The sequence below is a fragment of the Diospyros lotus genome, chromosome 6, assembly GCF_014633365.1.
Source record: "Diospyros lotus cultivar Yz01 chromosome 6, ASM1463336v1, whole genome shotgun sequence".
NCBI lineage: Eukaryota > Viridiplantae > Streptophyta > Magnoliopsida > Ericales > Ebenaceae > Diospyros > Diospyros lotus.
The window spans coordinates 10071439-10093824 of record NC_068343.1 but is presented as its reverse complement, the minus strand read 5'-3'; the positions used below and the strand labels follow the sequence as shown (position 1 = coordinate 10093824).

At 35.7% G+C, this 22386-nt stretch overlaps 3 protein-coding genes across 5 annotated transcripts; 1 reads left to right on the top strand and 2 right to left on the bottom strand.

Moving 5' to 3' along the window:
- Window positions 1-10025: 10025 nt before the first annotated feature.
- On the top strand, window positions 10026-13421 carry LOC127804180 (pentatricopeptide repeat-containing protein At5g44230-like). Its single transcript, XM_052340975.1, has 2 exons — window positions 10026-12391; window positions 12925-13421. The coding sequence occupies exon 1, from the start codon at window positions 10183-10185 to the stop codon at window positions 12145-12147; it is 1965 nt and encodes a 654-aa protein (XP_052196935.1). The 5' UTR covers window positions 10026-10182; the 3' UTR covers window positions 12148-12391; window positions 12925-13421.
- A 558-nt stretch (window positions 13422-13979) lies between these two features.
- LOC127804183 (dehydrin Rab18-like) lies at window positions 13980-14984 on the bottom strand. Its single transcript, XM_052340978.1, has 2 exons — window positions 14577-14984; window positions 13980-14482 (listed from the first exon to the last, which is right to left on the bottom strand). The coding sequence occupies exons 1-2, from the start codon at window positions 14865-14867 to the stop codon at window positions 14279-14281; spliced, it is 495 nt and encodes a 164-aa protein (XP_052196938.1). The 5' UTR covers window positions 14868-14984; the 3' UTR covers window positions 13980-14278.
- Window positions 14985-20696: 5712 nt separating this feature from the next.
- On the bottom strand, window positions 20697-22048 carry LOC127804187 (uncharacterized). 3 transcript variants are annotated; one of them, XM_052340985.1, is made up of 3 exons: window positions 21741-22048; window positions 21439-21662; window positions 20697-21265 (listed from the first exon to the last, which is right to left on the bottom strand). In XM_052340985.1, exons 1-2 carry the CDS (start codon window positions 21885-21887, stop codon window positions 21459-21461), a joined length of 351 nt encoding a protein of 116 aa, XP_052196945.1. In that variant the 5' UTR covers window positions 21888-22048; the 3' UTR covers window positions 20697-21265; window positions 21439-21458. The 3 variants fall into 3 exon arrangements, with proteins under 3 accessions (XP_052196945.1, XP_052196944.1, XP_052196943.1); XM_052340984.1 differs by having other exon boundaries at window positions 20697-21268; window positions 21443-21662; window positions 21741-22047; XM_052340983.1 differs by having other exon boundaries at window positions 21443-21662; window positions 21741-22039.
- Between the last annotated feature and the right edge of the window lie 338 nt (window positions 22049-22386).

Below are 22386 nucleotides of genomic sequence, written 5' to 3'. Positions count from 1 at the left end.
ATTTAATTTGCATCGGGAGCTCAAGTGTGGTCGGAATCAGCTGATTTCAGGCAAGTTCCTAATTCTTTCCTCGTATTCTTTAATTCCCGGGAGAAACCCTGTGATTTCTCGTATTTTATACCCTCCCTTCGTCTGTTTCGGCTTGTTTATTAATTATGGAATTTTGAGTCATCCGATTTAAATTTAATTTATTAAGCTGGCTTCGAGGATTTTATTAACATGATTTAATTTAAAATAAATATGAGACTCGTTGAGATTTTAATTGTGGTGCGCTTACGTGGGATTTTAGACGGCTAAATTAATTATATTACATGGTAGATTTATTTAATTAAAGCTGCGATTTTATTTATTGCCAGCGAACGTTTTACTTCGCAGCGGGTGCGTAAGAAAAGCAAGGAACGACCGTGTAAAGGCAAGCTCCTAACCCTCTCCTCGTGCTTTTCAATTCCCGTGAAAGACCCCGTGATTTCTCGTATTTAGTCTTCTCCCTTACTTTGTTTTGGCACTTAGCCTTATCTATTGAATTATTATTCATTTGTTTTAATTAAATTAAATCCGAGACTTCTAGCATTTTATTTGTTGTGAGCCTATGGGGGTTTGTACCGCCCTCATTCCTTTCGGAATGATGCTGAACCAGTTTGGGGACTAGGTTCCTAGACGTGAGGGTTTATTTACGATTTTATTGGGTTTACTTACAGTTTTTCTCAGATTTATTTATGGTTCGGTTAGAGCTATCGAGCAGTGGGGCAGGGGTCGATTGTTGGTGACGTTGGGGTAGACTATGGTACGGCCTTGATGTGGATCGTCGGGTGGACACTCCTAGTCACTAACCGTTGACCGGTGCTGGGTACTGCTGACTAGCTCTGCCGGTATGTGATTTACTGCAAGATTAGTTACATTGTATTACTGTTCATGATTTGATATGCACATGGGTACGGGATGCATGTTGGGATATTCATTTATTGAGTATGCTTGGACACGGACATTCTAGCTTGGTTAGGTTGCATCCACCGCGAGCATATGCATGGCGTGTGGTTTACTATGTGGGCGGAGCATGGCCTGATGCCTGGATGTATGGGCGCCTTGTATCACGTTGATGCTCACTACGCCATTGCATTTCTATGTGCATTGCATGGATACTAGTAGTATTTAGTTCTCGGACGGGAGTACCGTTCCGAGGGAGCCTATGGCTCGGTTGTCGGGAGTACCGACGGATACAGGTGACGGGAGTACCGGCCTGGGACAGCGCGCGCAGGTTTGTGGAGACATTTGTTGCCTTTCAGGGCAGCGGCAGGTTGGTATGGGACTTGGGTGCCAAGTGTCTTATGTGGGCCCCAAGGACCGGTATGTGCTTTTATTTTGTTATGCTATTGAGCTGTTGTGTTGTAGCGTCTCATGGCTTGTGTGTACCTGGGGGTTTATTTTGGGAAGAGTTTTTTTGGTTATACTCAGCCTACAGCCTTTCTTTTCCTTATGCTTGCTGAGTCTCTCGACTCACCTTGCTTTCCATCATTCCAGGTAGTGGCGGCGTGGGCCATAGCAAGGGAGTCAGCTTTAACGGCAGAGTCGGTGTGGTGTACAGGCAGTCTCGTCAATCCCTATCCACTCTGATGTCTAAGTAGAATTTACCCTATTATTTTGTACTGTGCCAGGTCTTTCCTCGAGTCTCGTGTATGCCGGCACAGGAGTTTGTGTTTATCTATTTATCTTGTGACCGCTGTGTTAGCGAGATACCCATAGTGCATGCATGTCTTGAGCTTTGCTTCCGCTGTTCTTATTTTTGTGTATGCATGCCGGGGTGGTCTTTGTCTCGTGTTTCATTATTTTTCTCCTCCCGTAGGCGCTCCCGTTCGGGTAGTCCGAGTGGTTGGGGATATCCGGGCGGGGGTGCTTACAATATAAATTTTTTATCATTTTTAATATATTTGTTGAGGTTATTTAATTATTCTTGAAAAAATTATCACGTGACCTCTTATTTTATCTTTTACAGATAATTTTATCCGCCCCCATTTCAGGTAATTTTATAAGACATTTTATAAATAAACTTAAATTACAATTCTAACCTTACATAAAACCTCACCTTGAAATATCATTCATGTTCGTTTTCTTTTATTTTATTTTCAATTGTTGTTTACTATTTATCTTCACCCATCCACAAAAGTAGCAGAGAAAAATTGTTTATCTTCCTTTCATCTTCATCCTTCCACGGAAATAACACAGGAAGGTAGATTTTCTTCACCTTTTTTTCTTTTCTTTTCTTCTCTTTGCTGCTAATGTCGCCTCTATCACAATCTTCTTCTATTTTCTGTAAATCTTCTTCTCTACTTCATTGTATACTGTTACGATTCTACAATCTTCTTATATTTTGTGTAAATCTTATTCTCTACTTCATTGTATGATGTTATGATTCCGCAATCTTCTTCTATTTTCTGTAAATCTTTTTCTCTACTTCATTATATGCTGTTAGCCTGTTACGTTCCTAGAATCTTGTATATGTGTGTGTGTGTTTTCTGTTTACACTGTTGAAAATAATGTGTGGATTCTTAAATTGCTGATTCTCTGAACTCAACTGCTTTACTGAGCCAAAATAACGTGTAATAAACACTGCCTAGTTCATACTGATTTTAGTGGATATCCAAACTTCTATTGAAATATTTATCTTGTAAATTCTGTGGCTGTTAAAAATTTGGTGGCCGAAAAATTTAAAATACAATCTTGTTCTTTATCCTAGAATAGAACTTTTCTCTCCATCTGTTGTAGCCAACTTTCTTGGGCTGTTTGTGTCAAGTTGTCTCATTCTCTTAACTTCTAAAATTGCTTTGGAGTTATTAGCATTGCAGTTCATCCTGTTCATTTAATTATCAATCTGTTGGACTTGGTGATTAGATTGAACTAGCGCTGGTAGGATTAGTTCCATATTTGTGTGTGTGCTTGCTACTTAGGATCAAGATGAAAGAACTAGTCCTCTCTCTTAAATCTGATAAACAAGTGACCAAATCTGTTTAATCTAATCAATTGGTAAGAAAGATGTAGTAATTTTATTATAGAACTAGTCCTGCCTCTTATTATCATAAACTCTAAAATTTAGCTATCGAGCGTTGATTGTTTGCTCTAGTCATTTTGTCCAATTCAATTTAGGTATTCGTTTTTGCATTTAAACATCAATCTGCATATACATAACATGTACACAGTGATTGATCAAAGCGCATTCTAGCATCATTAGTAAATTATGCTTATATTCAATTTCCATATGCTAACTGAATTTTGAAGGTAGAATATATAGAACCTGAAGCAAGTTTGTTTTGGTTATGACATGATACACTTCAGGAAAATGTAACTTTTCCATGGTCCTTGTTGTCTGTCTATCTTCATCTTCTAGGACATGCATGCACCATAAAATGTAATAGTTTGAGAGAAAGAGTGTATGCGTGGGGTTGTGCAATAGTCATTTATCGTTTCAATCTTTCAACTTTCTGGATGGAATAAGCTCTTTTTGAATATTCAACCTCGAAAGGGACAAGACTATGTCTTTCCACACTGATCCTGTGAGAACAACATTTATATTTCTTTGATACATTCAATTAGAAATTTTCCTGATTATCAAGTTCTTTTGTCTTCATATTGAATGAGTATGTTTACACATCACTAAAGATTTTCTTCTAGAAAATGATCAGAATTGTCCCTGATTATCAAGCTGTCTTGCTATTGCATGCATAAGTGAGTTTACAAATCAATTAAAATATTCTTCTAGAAAAGAGTTTTTGCTTTTATTTTGTTTTTTTGTCATTTTATTTTGTAGTGAGCATTCTAGAAAGTGACTGGAGTGATGAACTTCCTATACCAGCTTTTTTTCCCTTTCTCCTTGGCTAATTTTATTATAGTGATCCATAAATGGAATAGGATCATCAAGTCTTAGGGATCCATAAATGAAGTAGAAACCCAAGATAAGGCCTTCCTCTCTTGATACACTCAAATCATTTTTGGTTTGCCAAAAGTGTTGACAAGAAACCAGTTCTGAATAGAGTAACATGGGCAACCTTAATGATCTTGAAGATCAGGAATACAAAATCTTATTGTGCAGCTGATTTCCAATAATATTATAATTTTTCTACTTTCTTTAGATGTCTTATTTTTAAGTTATTTATTTTTCTTTAGTTTTTCCTGTAATTTTGTATGGTGATACCTAGATAATATGCATATTCATGCACTTTGTTGTTTCTACTGAACTTAGCATTTCATCATAGCACTTTGACATGTTCCCATATTAGTTGTTCTTGCATTTTTTTTTTTTTCACTGATAACTGTGAATTTATGTCAATTAACCACTAGGATTTTATGAACATGACTTCTTGTGTTTCCACTTATCCTACTTCCCTGTTAGATAGATTTCTTTGCAATGATTCTCTATTGGGCTCTGTCACACAACTTTTCCCTTCTAGTGAAAGTTTCTTCATCCTTATGATGGAAACAATGATTACAAGAAGCCTACACGTATGATATTATCTATCTCAATCAAACATGACAAACATACTAAAATAACCAACACAGAAGAGTCCAAAAATTGAGGTTGTGCCTTTCTGAAGCATTACTCTAGCTGCTACACTTGTAGGGTATAAATTTTCATCATCACATAGGACATATACATTTTGCAAAAACAAATAATAGAGCATCTAATTTTTATTAACATTCCCAATCCACAATGTGACATCTTTTTTACTATTTGATTGTTCAAGAATAATCATTTATGTGTTGAAAAATAATGTTCTCATGGCCAGAAATTCTTATTTATTTATTTTATTTGTAGTCATAATGGATAATGTGGATCTTGAGGAGTTTGACGTTGAATGGGACGAGGACTCTTGGGACATTGATGATGATCTTGGGGGATTCTTATGGCTGATAATTGTAATATGTTGGTTGTTTAGATCTATAGCAAGTGTTGTTATAGCTATTGCAAAAGTATCCGAACTTAACTTGGATGAACCTACCTCTAGTAAGGTAGGAAATCCTAATAGATGTCTAATTTACATCAAAATGAGGTCACAGGTGGAACAACTTAACAAGTTGCTCCATAATGACATAACTGCATTATGCATTATAAGAATGGATATGAGAACTTTTGGTCTATTATGTAATTTGTTGAGGCATGTTGGTTTAAAAGAAACTAGGTTCGTCAAAATAGAAGAGGTTGTGGCTATTTTTCTCAATATATTTGTGCACATTGTATGAAAAATAGATAACAAAGCACTGATTGGACTAGATCAGGGCAAACCATTAGTAAGGTTTTTTCATCAAGTTTTGTTCGCCATCTTAAAATTTTATTCAATGATGATTGTGGATCCTGAACCAATATCAACAAACAGCTAGATGACACCTATATTAATACCTTGAAAGTTTTTTAAGATAAACCTTTATAGTAATTTTGAATTAGCTTTGATGTTACACATTAATAATATATTAATGTTAAAACATTTGCATTTCGTATAAGGTTGTTCAGGTATGCTAGACGACACCTATATTAAAGTAACAATATCTGAAGATAAAAAGACTCGTTACAGAAATAGAAAATGGGAAATTTCTACCAATATGCTTGGAAGTTGATAGATTTGACAAGTTTGTGTACGTTTAACCAGGATGAGAAGGTTCAACAGCTGACAGTAGGGTTTTGGGAGATGTAATAACAAAACCTAATGGCTTCAAAGTTCCAACTGATAAATTGCGTAAAAACTTATCTTTAGATTTTGTTAGTTATAGATATTTAACTAATTAATTAATTTTTTAACATTTACAGGAAAATAGTATTTAGTTGATCACTTAGGAACCTTCGGAAGTAGACATCCTCCTCCTTCAAATCACGAGGAGTACTTTAATTGGAGACATTTCCAAGCACGTAGTGTAGTTGAGAGAGCTTTTGGTAGTTTAAAGACTCGTTCAAAAATATTAGGCTATGACTCTTACTACTCTACCGAAATAATTAGCAAAATTATTATTTCTTGTTGTATTTTACAAAATTTCATTTATACAAAATTTCATTTATAAAGAGATGGAAACATTAGTTGATGAATATGCAGAGGATAACTATAATGATTAGAATGCTGACATTGATGATAGTGTAAATGTTGTTGAACCAATCGTAGAGTGGACAACATGAGGGTTGCATAAGCCCCATCAAATGTGGAATGAGTACACAATTAGGCAGAATTGATTGATTTTTATGTTGTTTGATGAATTATGTATTGTGTGACATGTAGAATTGAACAATTTTTTTTTTATGTGTACTATGCAAATGTGGAGTGTTTTGTAATGAACTATAGAATTGATTTTTTTTTTTTTTGTAAGTGTTGTTATTTGCGAATTGTAGAATTAAATTATGCATATACTAAAAAAACTCATTGTTCTTATAATTTTATATTTGTCATATCTAAATTTTTGACTTGTTTGTAATATAATTTATTTGTTTTTATCTTTATGCATTTTTTAACTATAAAATTTATAGACATTTCTTTAATCATTGTTTTAAATAGAGATGGAAAGCATAGATAACTTAAGCAATTTTAAAGAAAAAATGTAAGAAAATCTAGAGATACTTCTCATACTAATGATGATGGAGAAGGTAGTAGGTCTAAGAGGTTGTGGAGGGTAGATGAAGAATGAGCTTTGTTGAATTTGTTAAAGGAGTTAAATCAAAATCCTAAGTTCAAGCATGATAACCAGTGGAAATGTGGTTACTTGGTTGAACTACAGGTTAGGTTGAAAGCCCTTTTCCCCGATACAGACTTGAAAGCTGTGCCATATATCACTTCAAAGATAGATACATGGAAGATGTTCTATAATTGCCTTCAAACTTTGATGAATAACACTAGATTTGGCTGGAATGACAGACTTAAGATGATTGAGTGTGACAGTGAAGAGGTATGGGCTGAGTTTGAAAAGGTAATGGTTAATTTATTGAATTTTATTTTACTAATTTTGTTATTATTTATTTGATTTAAAAAAAATTCATATTGGTGACAAATATTTAATTTTAAATTTGCAGAAAGACAAATATGTGAAATATATAAGAGGTAAATCTATGCTGTACTATGATGAGTGGTTGGAAATTTGGGGAAAAGATAGAGCCACTGGAGAGTATGCCTAGTAACCTATTGAAATACTCAAAGACTTGAACAAACATCAAGAACAACAACCAAGGAAATGAGGAGGTTAATAATCTCGAGGAGCAATGAGAGAAAGCTGCATCAACTAAGACTATCCCTAATTCCAACAAGAGTGGGAGTAAGAAGAAGAGGAAGATGGGAGTATATAGCTCTTTAGATGAGCTTTCAATTGTCAATGATTCTATTAACAAGCACTTAGAGAGAATGGAGAAAAGTTTGTACTCAATTGGTGACAAATAATGAAAGAGATCGCAGTAGAAGGAAGAATTAGCCAAATTTCTGAATGTTGTCCCATTTGCAAATATAAATGAGAGGTTCATGGTCGCTAGTGAAATTGAAAGAAAGCCATAGTTACTTGATCATTTCTACATTATTGCTCTTATTGTAATGATTAATATGATTAACTATGTCCTTAGTTATTTGTAATAGGATTGGGATGATAACTGTTTGGTAAATGCACATAATGGCTATTTTGGTTTATTGTTAAACATTGAATTGGGATATTAACTATTTAGTAAAGACATGTAATAACTATTTTGGTTTATTGTTAAATATTAAATTTTTAATATAGAAATTTATTTTATATTTCTATTTTATTTGTCTATTGTTGATTTTATTACATTATTATAATAAAGTATGATATTTATTCTTGAAATAACTTATTGTTGATGTTAATAAACAATTTTGAATGAATTTGATAATAGAGATATTTTAGTAAAAGAACTTGTATCTTGGTATTTATCATTTGTATTAACAAATACATGGAAAAAAAAAAATACAGTTATCAGTAAATTTCAAAAAATTTCATAAATAGTTTAATAGAAATATTAGAATATTTTTCTGTCTTATCTTAATCATTCCATATCTTGATTCGAAAAGCATTTCATGCTTACCTTGATACTATCTTATCTTGCTCATTATATAATTGAATTGTATATTCTATTTTAAAATCTTTACTCTATCAATTTTGTTGGAATAAAAACTGAACTCAATACTCATACAATCTTTCAACTAAAACAAAATTGAATAGGTTGGTATATAAAAATAAATTGAGTAAGTCTGATAAATTATTTAGTTTTAATTTTAATAATTTTATTAATTATTAGAGAAGAAATATCAAATTAAATTTGAATTACTTCTACTAGGGTAATGAATTAATGATAGAAAGTAAGATTGATCACCAGTGTTGTATTGGGGTTTCGATCTTGAGATTTGTATTTCTAGATAGATTTTTTGGGAATTACACATGCAAGAGAGTAAGGTAAGGCTGGATCCCTTGATATGATCTCCAATACTCAAATTAATAATAAAACTTAGAAAGAAGAATATAAAGCTTATAGTATGATGATTTTACCCATAGATATTCTTCTTTGATATAGATGAAAAGAGGTGAAATATTCGGGATTAAGCTCAAGATGATTGGTATTTGAGATCTCCTCTAGGATTTTTGAGATTAACTCTTATCAAATAACAAATCTGTAATTTGAATTTAAATGAGAATAGATCCATTAAATTTGACTTGAGTCCCTTTTGATTGAGATTTGGATTACTCCTTTCAATTTGGGTTTGAGCCAATGGAAATGCCACTCATGATCATCACTTTATAGCGTGATTCTTAGATATGTGATGATATTGGATTGACCTACTTGAAGATGTATTTTTGTCATTTTATTGTGCTTATATTATACACTAAGTAAGAATAAAATGTGATATTCTTAAAAAAAATCTTAAAATTTGAGCTATTTAGAGAGGTTATCCTAATTTAAAGATGAAGTGTTTAATGACTTTGTCATTGAACTCTAATAAAAGTATTGTTGGTCTCAAAGATATATCTAACTGAATGGATGATGTGAAAATTTAAACTTGATCCTTCGTAGTTGAAATCAAGACTTATTCTTTTATTTAGTGCAAAAATAATTTGAAGATGAAAAATGAGTGAATGTATGAGCCAATTCAAACATTAAATGCTTGGGGGATTGTGCTATCTGATATGTTATTTAAATTTAAAATTATTCACCAAAGCGACACATTGCGAGACTCAATAGCTACCTAATTATTTATTTTTTACATTAGTATTTTTTTACAACAACAACCTATGTTATATGGAAACGATTTAGAGTAGCTGTTTTGTCATTTTAAAAATATTTTTTATTTTTATTCTGAATCTGTTACGAGTATTTTTTGAACCGTCTTGGGCTATTGACTGGACTGTTGCAGGCTGAGAATAGTCCAATAATTGGGCCCAACCTCTCAAAGCCCAATGGATCTAAGGTTGAAAACATTTCAGCGAGGTCACATAATTGTTAAAGCGCGAGCTCTGACCACCATAACAAGCGAGCTCTAGGCGATGACTCTAGCTTGTTAACCGACCCGATCAGCTCGTAAAAAGAACCATAAAGCATGATAACCGGGGATAATATCCACCTGTCTTATCCATGGTAAATCAGGTCCCAGATGATACAAAACTTTTTCTCTCGATTTTATGAAGATAATAAGGACACATTATCTCCCACGATGTGGCCTACCATTTTGAATTTTGTGTAAATTGCAAACACCCCCACACTATAAATAGGAAGTCAAAAATCATTATAAAGAGAACAACAGGAAAAATACATACTGTTACTCTGTCAAAATGATTAAAGAGCAATCGTGGACTAAACATCATTATGACCAAATTACGTAAAAATTCTTGCGTATTGTCTGATTGATTGTGCCATTACTTTCTTTCCCTCGTGCTCGGGATCATTCTATCAATATGGATCGACGAATCATATTTATGTTTTTTTTTTTTTTAAATATCTGTTTTTCTATTTTTATTTCGTATCAAAAATATTTTTTATTTTTATTTCTGTCTAACCTAAACAACAAGACGAACCGAGGCCAAACAAGAGTTTTCCGAGGTTCGTTTAACGGTCATGTAGGAACGATTTTTGGCGCGGATGTCTCCGCTTTGCTCGACCATGCCGCCGATGCGAGGTCCTTTCTCTTGATCTGCTGGGCACCGAAGAGAAGAAGAGGTTGTGTGATGGTTGCTCTGTCCCGAACCTTCTGCACGATAAGGCCTTCAACTCTCATCCCGAAACACTTGTTTCGCCAAGAAGCGCCAGAACCAGACCGACCCTTCGTTCCTTTCTCTCAACTCCAGCAAAGAAAGCTCTTGGAATCGCGGCTTGTTTCTGTTCTTCACGACTGCAATGACCTCCACCAAATCAAACAAGTGCACGGCCGCGTTATCCGCAAGGGCCTCGACCAGTGCTGCTTCGTGCTCACCAAGTTCATTCGCATGCTCACCAAGGTTGGTGCTCCAATGGACTCCTACCCACGGCTGGCCTTCGAGCAGGTGAAACAACCGAACCCATTTCTCTGGACAGCGCTGATTCGCGGTTACTCTCTTCAAGGACCCCTTAATGAGTCTATTCTTTTGTATAATTTTATGAGAAGAGATGGGATTGTTCCTGTGTCGTTTACTTTTTCTGCCCTTCTCAAGGCTTGTACCACTGCACTGGATATTGATATGGGTAGGCAAATACACGCCCAGACGATAACGATTGGTGGGTTTGCTTCGGATTTGTATGTTGGTAATACCATGATTGATATGTACGTTAAATGTGGTTTTCTGGATTGCGGGCGTCGGGTGTTCGACGAAATGTCTGAAAGGGATGTGATTTCTTGGACGCCATTGATTGTTGCGTATGCGAAGCAAGGAGATATGGACTCTGCGGCTGGATTGTTTGATGGAATGCCTGTGAAGGACATGGTGGCATGGACGGCAATGGTTTCTGGTTTTGCCCAAAATGCTAGGCCGAGGGAGGCATTAAATTTCTTTGAGAGGATGCAAGGCGCTGGTATTGAGACAGATGAAGTCACATTGGTTGGTGTCATTTCGGCCTGTGCGCAGCTGGGAGCAACTAAATATGCCAATTGGGTCCGGGATGTTGCTGAGAGATCTGGATTTAGGCCTACAAGTAATGTTGTGGTAGGATCTGCATTGATAGATATGTACTCGAAGTGTGGGATTGTAGAGGATGCATATAAGGTGTTTGAGAGGATGACAGAAAGGAATGTCTTCTCGTATAGTTCAATGATTGTCGGGTTTGCAATGCATGGTTGTGCCAATGCTGCAATCCAATTGTTTGAAGAGATGGTGAAGACAGAAACTAAACCAAACAGGGTTACGTTTATAGGGGTACTAACAGCATGTAGCCATGCAGGTATGGTGGAATATGGCAGGCGCTTGTTTACCAGGATGGAAAAATCTTATGGTATAACTCCTTCTGCAGATCACTATGCTTGCATGGTTGATCTCCTTGGCCGAGCTGGACGTTTAGAAGAAGCCCTTGAGCTTATTAGGAGTATGCCAATGGATCCCCATGGGGGGGTGTGGGGAGCACTACTTGGAGCTTGTCGCATTCATGGGAATCCTGATCTTGCTGAAATTGCTGCTGCCCATCTATTTAAGCTAGAACCTAATGGTATCGGAAACTACCTCTTGCTTTCTAATATATATGCCATAGCAGGAAGATGGGATGATGTTTCAAAGGTAAGAAAGTTGACGAGGGCAAAGGGTTTGAAAAAGAATCCGGGATGCAGTTGGATTGAAGGAAATAATGGAGTAATTCATGAATTCTTTGCTGGTGACATGACCCATCCAAAGTCCAGGGAGATCAAGCAGGCATTGGAGGATCTTGTGGGCAGATTAAAACTTCATGGATACCAACCAAACTTGAGCTGTGTTCCTTATGATGTGAACGATGAAGAGAAGAAACAGATACTAATGAGTCATAGTGAGAAACTAGCTTTGGCTTTTGGGCTGCTGACTACAACTGCTGGCTGCACCATTAGGATTGTGAAGAATCTAAGAATCTGTGAGGATTGCCATTCTTTAATGTGTGGTGCATCCAATATCACAGGACGGCAGATTGTGGTTAGAGATAACATGAGATTTCACCATTTTCATGACGGGATCTGTTCTTGCCGTAATTTTTGGTGATTAGAGCTTGGGGCTATCGGATTTGTCTGAAAAAATATTCTATCCTGCAGCAGTCCTTACTGATTCATGCTAAATTTTAGTTACAGGAGCTATTTCTCGGAAAAGAACACGCCAATTTCTGAGCAAGCAAGATTTAAATTTACGAAGATCATTTTGATATTTCACTCTCTTTATTGTTCTGTTTTGGAGCTGATGAACTCCAGACTATACTTGATTTGAGTGTGTCAAGGTGAATTTCAATCAGGTAATCATGCTATACAGTTATATTTAGCCAGATTCATATATGGAACTTTAATATGGATTTTAGTACGGAATTAGTGTTATCAACATGATGGCGAAACATGTAACTTGCTTAACTACTGCACATTGTTCCGATCTGTATCGCCAAGGGCAGCTTTGATGTATGGATCATTTGTGACTTGTCCTGTATCCTTTGCATCTCCCTGCATAAATGAAGCAAAGATGAGAAATTGTAAAAATAAACAGTAGTAAGAATTTCCCAGTGGTGTTGAACTAGATCATGATTTTTTTTAATCTTCCTTTTTACATTTTTTGCTCCAAACTTCAATTCATCCACTCGCTTTAAAGGTGTGTATACCGATCATCTTCTCTTATATCCAAACCATCATAATCACAACTCTCACATTCTCTTAAATAGGTACGTATTACTATAATCTTGTTATATATAATCTCATTTTTTTATTTTATTTTTGTATGACTGGTCATCTACCATAATTCTATGTTGGAATTTGATTGTTGCTTGATGCAATGTTTCAGATACTTGCCGAAAGAGGGAAAAAGAAAACTATGGAAAAGGGGGTTAATCCTTAATGCAGTCCTGCAGTAGTTCTACAACTGATGATACCATATTTGCACCACAGTTTTCTTAGTTTTTGTTTGGGGTTGCGCCGCCCGGGGGGCGCGGGGTGTACAGGTCTTCTTACACAACAAACCATTCATTGGAAGCGCCCATTTGTCTTTTATTGCCTTCAATTTTGTATAGGTGGTTAATTGATTTAAGCACCTGTGTTTCTTTTATTCCCCAAAGCAAATAGAGATTTTCTCTTCATTTTCAATAATGGTAGTAGAAGGATCAAGTTAGAAAATAAGCCAATTCAATTTTGTATATGATTTTGGTCGCCCCCCCACCATTTACTGTGTTGGCCTATGATTGCCTCATTTTGTCATGTAATGCTCGTCACTAGCGTTAGCTAGCATTCATGAAAGATATCCATACCAATTTGTTGAAACATAATTTGATTATTTTCCTAAACATCATAGCATTACCGATACAGGTTTCTGCGGGTATAACTTCAAAGTCTTATTTCGCTGCTAATCGGTTTCCTAGGAGATTGGAAAGAAAAAGTTTCTGAGATGAGCTGCATCAAAACATACCGTACCCCTTTAATTCACGTATTTGTTTTATTGCCTAGAATTGAGGTATGTCCGATCATTCTTGCTCAGGACTCAAAAGAGCGCTATGCATTTAATAAATTTATGTTGCCATGATAATATCCTATCAAATTCTTTGATGATTGCCCTGATATATATAAGTAGCAAGTCTTTTCTCTTGGGAGCAAACAAATTTGGAATTTTTATTTTCTCTTCCGTTTCAATATCAGGAATTGAATTGTGAATAAACCTTTAAAGAAGAAAACAAATTATTCAAACTAGTGCGCAAAAATTGTCCTATGATTATAGCATCAAAAAGCCAAATGACCAGTGATGAGATTTGCAGTTTTCCCAGAGTTCAAATATTTAAAACTGTAAGAGCAGGGAAATTTTATATATATATATATGCGTGTGTGCACAATAAAAAAACCCACTGCATATAAGTCCTGAAAACGGGAGATATCTCATTAACATAAAAATATAAGAAGCGAACATACAATAGACGCGCAACCATAGGATCAAGCGAGGCCTTATTAAATACAAACAGACCGCTCTACATAGCATCCATCAGACATATACTACCGTTAATTATACTCTCGACTCAGAACGATTATTGCACTCTTAAAAAGGACTTCACTACTATTCCTCCCATAAACAAAGATTTACACACACAGTAGTGACAGTGCGTGAATTCTTCAATATTGGACAGGACAGTTTTAACTCATAATATATATAAAATCTAGGCGCGGTGGCCTGGTAGCTTCTCTTTGATCTTGTCCATCATTCCTTTCTTCTCGGCCTGCTCTCCGCCATAGCCACCAGCTCCCGGAGTCATCATGGTGGCAGTATTCTGGGACTGATCCGGGCGCCCGCCTGGTAGCTTCTCCCTGATCTTCTCCTTAATCCCTTTCTTCCTCCTCCCACCTTGTCCATCATCCTCCGACTGCAAAATCACAAACCATATAATCAATATCATCACATGCTAAAAACACTAGCGCACCACGTCTCATATAATCAATGAACAATTAGAGACTTACAGAGCTCGAACTTGAGCCGGAACGCCGGAGGCCATGCTGCCCCTGTTGCTGCTGCTGTTGGAGATGCTCCCCGCCGCCGTAACCCCCAGCTCCACCGGCGCCATATGCACCGGTGCCGCCAGTGTGCCCCATGCCGGTGCCGCCGGTGTGCCCCATGCCGGTGCCATAGGCCCCGGTTCCGCTGTGGCGTTCACCAACTGGGTTGCCATACTCGTCGGTTTGACGAATTGGGTTGCCGTACTCGTCGGTTTGGCGAGCTGCGTCGCCGTAACTATCTCCGTACTGTGCCATCTTCAGAAACCAAATCCAAAAACCGGCTAAAAATCAAGGAATTCCCCGCACTCTGAAGGGCAATGTGTCGATTTTTTGATGGTAGTGTGTTATTGGATGAGTTGATGATGGGAGGACAGGTCGTTTGGATTGGTATATATAGGCAACTAAGGGGAGGTGAATTGCATGGCACGGGAGGCATACGCGTGGGAGTGCCACGTGGGGGGTTCAGGTGTAGCTAGCGGAGGAGGACAGGTGTCCTTGTCGGCTTATTGGATAAGATACGTGTCTGTAATTTATCTCGTCGATCATCGCAGACTGCTGTGACTGATCGCCCCGTACGCGCGGCAGGGCGGGAGAGGATAATGATTTGACTCCTTCCTGCCGACGGGAAAAATGTCGGGTTTTGTTTAATGTTTCCCTTGAGCTTGAGCTTGAGCATGATCTTGCGCTTGAGATAATGCCGACACCTCTCCGGATAAGGATCAACCATTGATTTTGATTTTTGATGATCGGACAATAGGAGTCGTAAAGTAGCGGGTTTTGGACTTCGGGAAACTTAATTGGAACGTTACTTCCTCGTCTTTCTCGATTTTTCTTTCATTTTTCTCTTTTTTATTTTTAAGAAAATGCAGTTGTCTTTATTTTTTTATCTTTATTTTTATTGAACAATATACTTAACTATTGGCATTTGATGAAATCATATAAAAGTGAAAATTACTAAATCTCTCATAGTACGCTACGCTCTAGTACTAATATCAATATAATAATCGATTTATATATATATATTATAGATGAAGATAAAATTCTAATGACTCCCCCACGGTAGAAAAATATATTACTACAAAATTGTGTACTAGAGAATAATAAGTGGGTCTTAAATTTAAAAATCCCTGGGCTTAATTTTGAATCTGATTAGTTGGTGGTGGTCCTTTAAACATTTAATTAACGAATTATTTTTTTAAAATATTAAAAACGAAATATAATAAATGTACATTATTTGAGAACAATTAACACTTATTATCCCTTAAGAGTAATGGTTGGCATTACCTATATAAAAAGTGGTGATATATTTATTTATTTTTTTATTTTTTATACACGCGTAGCATGAACTACACTTTAGTATATATATATATATGATATTGAGGCCATTTGAAAATACTGTCAAGGATTTTCATTTTGTTCCATTTTATCATTTTCAATATTCTAGTTCATTAATTTTCATCTCTATTGAGAAAAAAAATGAGAATTAAAAACATTGTTTGATTTTGTTATGAATTGTCTAAAAAATGAAAGTAAAAACTGAAAATAATGTTTGATTTTCTAAATTTGTGTTCAACATTATATTGATGCTATGGGTAAAAAAAGATTATTAATAGACTTATGATCATTCAAACATGTGATTTGGTTGCCGGAGCTGCTCATTGCCGGAAAACATGCGGGCCTAGGTGTTGTTTTCGCTAGATTTGTGATGGAGAACTTGGAAATTGTCAAATTTGGTGCATTTCTCGCGAAAAGGGCTTGTCAAATAGGATTAATTGAGTAGAATTCGCTTTCAAAAATTAGCTTAGAACATAAGGGTGTTCAAACTATATATAAATAACATAACAATGTAGTAACTTGACAATGTGGTATAAATGCAACTTCAACATCCTTCCTCATGCGTAGCGTGTAAATACATGTGGAAAGGGTCCAAACTCAACACTGCAAATAAAAACCTGATTTTATACCATATCAAATAAACCTGAGTAGAATTCACTCTCAAAAGATAGTTCAATGAAAAAATATGTCCAAACTATATATAAATAACATAATAGTTTAGTAATTTAGCGATGTAAGACAAATATAACTTCAATAAGACTAAATTTGCTCGAGGATGATTGGTTCAGCTAGAGTTCGCTAGATCTACTTGGGTTTTGTCAAATTTGCTTGCATTCTTTGCGAGGACGGTTGATTTTGGTAGAGTTCGCTAAATTTGCTTGGCTTTATTGGATTTGTTGAACTACGCCTTCTCCTCGAGATTGCTAGATATGTAGGTCTTTGCAACAAGGATAATTGGATTGACTTGAGTTCATTAGAAACATCACGGTGATTGGCGTCGGAATGTGGGGAAGGCCTTCTCAATTAGGCGGGGAGAAAGAGAAAATATGGTGGTGACAAAATTTTTGAACAAATATGAAAAAAATGAAAATGATGAATTTTAAGCGTATTCTAGAATAAAAACCCATTCGAGATTTTTATTTCGAAAGTTGTCCAAAATTTTGAAAGTGAACTAAAAAACAAACACCATTTCCACTAAATTCATTCTAAAGTTTTAAACTAAAATGAAAATTTTAAAGGGGATAACATCTTCAAGCAAGATAAATTCATATCATGACGCCCTTATTATGTTTCCAAGAACCACCCAATAAATTGGTGAATAACCTTAATGGGTTTATGGATGATCTTGCTCATTCTGGTATTATTCATATATTTTAACATTTTGCAATTATACATATAAATTTTCAATCATTTCATACATTTTATCTCATTTTACGCGAATTAATACATATCTATCAAATTAATAAATACACTACGAGATTATTAAACACACTTTTAGATGGGAACTCTGTTGCAAGTGTGAAGATATTCACCAATTGTGTCTTCTCTCAAGTACCTTAGATAAACCAAATTGTATATGACTGAACACATTTCAATCCCTCATGATCACACAAACCATGCTTTAAGTCACTTGCCTACAAGTATAATCGATAATGAAACCACAATCATACCACATCACTAAGTAATGACATGATTTCTACCACCAGCTAATGTGTTGTTATTAGATTGTCTTCCCTCATACAATAACCCAACTTTTGGCAACATGCCAATGAGACATATATTTAAATTGAAGAAATAAATGTTTGCACCCATGATCAAATCCTGAAAATCTTTACTCTTAAATCTAATTAATTCCCAACTGAACTTAAGAAATGCACACATAGTAATCCAATATTTCAGACTTTTAGAAGATCAAGTGAACAAGTAAAATCATTGATAAAATAAGTACCATTTCATTAGTGATATCTGAATGAGTTAGCTTTAAACGGATGGATGCTCAATTTGCCCTTCCATAGAGGGCTTTCTAATTAATTTATCATTAGGCAGGGTGGGTTCGCATATAGCTAATTCCATTTTAGCAAGTGGACCTAATAAGTCTTCTTTAACTAGTATTTTCTTGTGATATACCCAATGTGACCTAATATATATATATAGCATGCTATTAGATGATACTTTACTAATATCACGTGAAGTCAAATAGGAAAAAGTTTAATGAACATTGGAATGAGCATCTTCAACATCCAACATATATAATCAAACCATTTGAGATAAAACAACACCCATAAAAGCTATGAAAAATATTAATAACTTCCCAAGATAAGCTAAATCTATAGCATACTCTAAGCAAAGTCACTATTGAAAGTGAGTTTGGCCTAATTCTAGTAGCATAAAGAACAATGAAAAGATAATTTACTTCCATCTTGGAACTTTAGCTTGTAGGTATCGATTCTTAGCACCTCCTAGAATTAGTATTTTCTTGTGCTGGTTGGATATAATTTACTTCCATCTTGTGATAGTGTCAATCTCCACGTATATTCTAAAGTAGACAATACTCCACCTACTCTTTTGTATTGGCTTATTTCTTCTGCGTCTAATATCCAACCAGCACCAAACACATGCATACGCACCAAACACATGCATACACACCAAAACAATTAGTACGTACAAAAGACAAGGATGGGCCACAAACTTGCCACAATTGAAGCAAACATTTGTTAGAAAAATATAATAATTTTTTTTTTTAACATACTCGTACCCTAAGTCTTTCATTCTCTGATTTAAGATTGTTAGTCAATATGAAATAAAATATAATATTTTAATTGTTAATCAAACAATAAAATAAATACAACACAATATGCAAAAGAAAATAAATATACAATAGTGTATGAAAATAAACGAGATTAGTGCAGGGGTGAAAAAATTGAGACTTGTGTGACACAATTTCTTTAAAACAGATTCGTTGTCTCATCGAAAGTGTTAAAAGCTAATTGATGTGTGTTTTTTAGAATATAACGATTTACAGACATAGAAGTTAACACAAATTTCAGACCATAACAGCGAATTGAAATATTATTAAAACTAGAAGAATATGAGAATTTTTTTTTAAAATTTTTTTATTGTAAATTGTCATTTTTTTTAATAGAGTAAGTCCTTTGTTTAAAAACGAAAAAAAGAAAGAAAAGAAGACGATGAAAGAAGGGAGGGGGCGACTCTATCTGCCCTCATTTTTAAAAAAATAATATAATATTATATATTTACATATATAATATAATATATATAATAAAATAAATAATTGTGCATAATTTTACATATTATATTTCTACATAAATGCATTATTGAAATTCAATCAACTGCCTCACAGAGTATACACATAGTGTATTTTCATAATTTAGCGTATGCATAATACACCTTTGTTTTTTTTCTTTTTTATTTATAAATTATATTATATTACACATACCTCTAAAATAATTTTTTAATTAATTTCTGTTCACCCATTTATGACTTTAGACTTGTGAATATACCAAATTTTCCAACAACATTGGGTGCCTTCACTTTGCTTTTGCCATGCTCACCTCTTCGAGGCTTTGTAGTCTGCTTATTCTTCGGACCAAACCCCCTTTGGCATGTCCTTGAGAACCCTTTTCCCCATCTGGGCGGTTGTGCCTAAATGCCTTACAGGATTTTGACCCAACAAGAACAACAGATTTTGCCGTTGCCTTGAGGCGCTCTGCTTCAAGCTCAAGATGACGCCACACGTATGCTATCACTATGTCATCATGAGCTTCATCAGCTCCCAAGAATTAGGAAGAGAGCGAGAACTTGTTGCCCATTAATTAGGTTAGCCTTTTAAGTCACTATAGTCACTGCAGACATCATTCTTAATCTTAAATGTTCCTGCATAGACGAGCATCCTATACGTGTCAAATTTCTGGGCGCAACCTAATGTAATGATCTATCATCACCGTACTTGATTTTGAGAACATTCCACATCTCTTGCGCTGTTTTGAATTTGTCAAACTCGCCAATTAGGTCATTGGGCTCCTCCTTAGGCTGTGTCATCCTATTAGTTGGTGTTCCAAAAACCCTTTTGTTACAAAAACAGAGAACCCCATAATTGAGCAACAGCCCCCCTTCAGTTGGGTTCAAATCTCGTTTCAACATTTTTAAAGAGGCGGCACCTCTCTACAGAAAAGTTGTCTTAGAACACGGGGCCTCTGGAAACCAACCCCTCTGTATATTTATAAAGATCAGAGATTTCTTCTTGGCGTTAAAAAGAGAGAAGTGGTGAGACTGAGAGCTATCCCTCTCATTTATATAGAATAGAAGTTTATCTTTCACTTTTTCCATGGGGGGAGAGACGTACATATATCTATAGTAAAATATACACGATCTCTCATTTATTCTGTATACATTCAAACTGTAACTCTCTTGAAACCACATTTTAAATTCGTCAATAAACTTAATGGGTTAATAGAGAATTAATCTTGTACAAATAGACGTTACCCACATATTTTAGAAAATTATAATCATTTAAACTTTTTTAATTGTAAATCAATTTATTTCAAATACGTTTTAAATCTATAAACAAATTTTACGTTAAGATTTTAATTAGTATATATTTCTTTGTTTATAAAAATATAGATTGTTTTGACTTGGATTTGGAACCATAAACCCATCCCCCATTCCAGTTCAGGGTCGGGTCTGATTTTTAAACCATATTAGTCCTTAGAGAGAGGCTGTTGGAACTGATGAGAAGCTGAATCACTCACACTTTTTATTAAATCCACATAAGCTTAAATACAAGAGATTTGTAACTAAATCAGCTGCTAATCCTGAAAACCTGCTACAAATCCCATAATCAGCTATAGCCTTTCAACAGAAAGCTAAATTTAAGCAACTAAACTTGACTCGATAAGCACATAACAAACTCCTAAAAAATCTGCAACAGAAGAAAAAAATAACAACCTCCTAAACTCATCCTAAACTCATGGATGACTCAGCAACTAAAACATAATTATCAACAGAGGCCATGCAAAGGATAGACCAATCATTTTGATCACCCGCCCCTTTGGTCCAAATCAGCTTAAGCTTAAAGGGATAATATGAAATGAAATTGCAATTGCAGTTGCAGAGCAATGCAAGAATTAAAGTCGATGATTATTTTTATTTTATATGTTGTGGAGGAAGAAACTCAGTAGGCTGATTCGGCTTGGTTACAATAGTACTCCTATGCTGGCTGGCGGTTGTTGAATCCCTGATGTTTGAAATTGTGAGGAGTTCATCAACTACATTAAGCTCTCTGCTCGTGTTAACAAAATCTGCTATTTGGAATCAACATTAGTGCAGGGTGCAGGAACCATAACAAGAAACAGAGAAACCGGGGCTACACTAATTAATATATATATATATATATATGATAATTAAGGATCTTATTAATGAAGGCATATATAAGATTGAGGAGGAGGAGGAGGAGGAGGAGGAGGAGTCCTACTTACTAGTGATTCCTTCATTCTACTTTGGCTTGGCCTTGGCGTAAGTTTTGGATCCAGCGGGCACTTTAATTGGACCCCCTCTCGACAGAGCTTCTGAATCCTCATCGGATGCCATGGCTGCAGTACTGCTCTGTGTCGTCTGTTCCTCCTCCCCTGTTAGCTTCTTCTTTAGCTTTACTTTCACCCCTTCCTTCATCCTTCTTCCCCCTTCTTCTTCCTCTAACTGCGTGCAGATTATAGTTAATTCATTACATGAGATGAGGGCCAGAGAGATCTATATATATGGGTCATATATACGTACATATTTAAGGCCAGGGCCGCCGGAGTGGCGAAGCATGCCAACGAGGCCAAGGTGCTCCCGCTGCTGATCTTCCCCGGCTCCGGCGCGGTCACCTGTGGCGGCGGCGGTTTGATCATGTTCTCCGGTGGCCTCGTACTTTTGTGCCATGTATATGTTTTCAAATCCAGATCCTATTATTATGTATGGTCCAAGCTGCAACAGTAGTAGTACTAGTAGAGAAATTAATTGAAGTAACTGATGAGGGCAGCAGAGTAGAAGCAAGCAAGATGTAGAAAGGTAGAAGAAGGTAATGGAGGTGAGGTGGCGAAGTGTGTAGGTTTCTGAAGTGTCACGCAAGAGTTGGAGGAGGGGGAGGTGGAATGGTGGATGATGGACAAGTGTCCTCCTAGCTACAGTACAGCAGGATTAGTCATTACTTGCTTTCTGGAAACAAAAGGCCACACGTGGCTACGTGCATGCTTTTGGCGGGCACTATTTGATGGGGACTCAAAATTCTAGGTAACTTGAGTCCAAACGAGAACATTATGTTGGCTCCCAGAGCCGGTCCAACCAATTTAGGTGCTCAAGGCGAAAAAAATTTTGTGACCTTTTTAAGAGTATTATTTTTTTTATAAAAAAATAAATAAATATTTTTTTATTAAAAAAT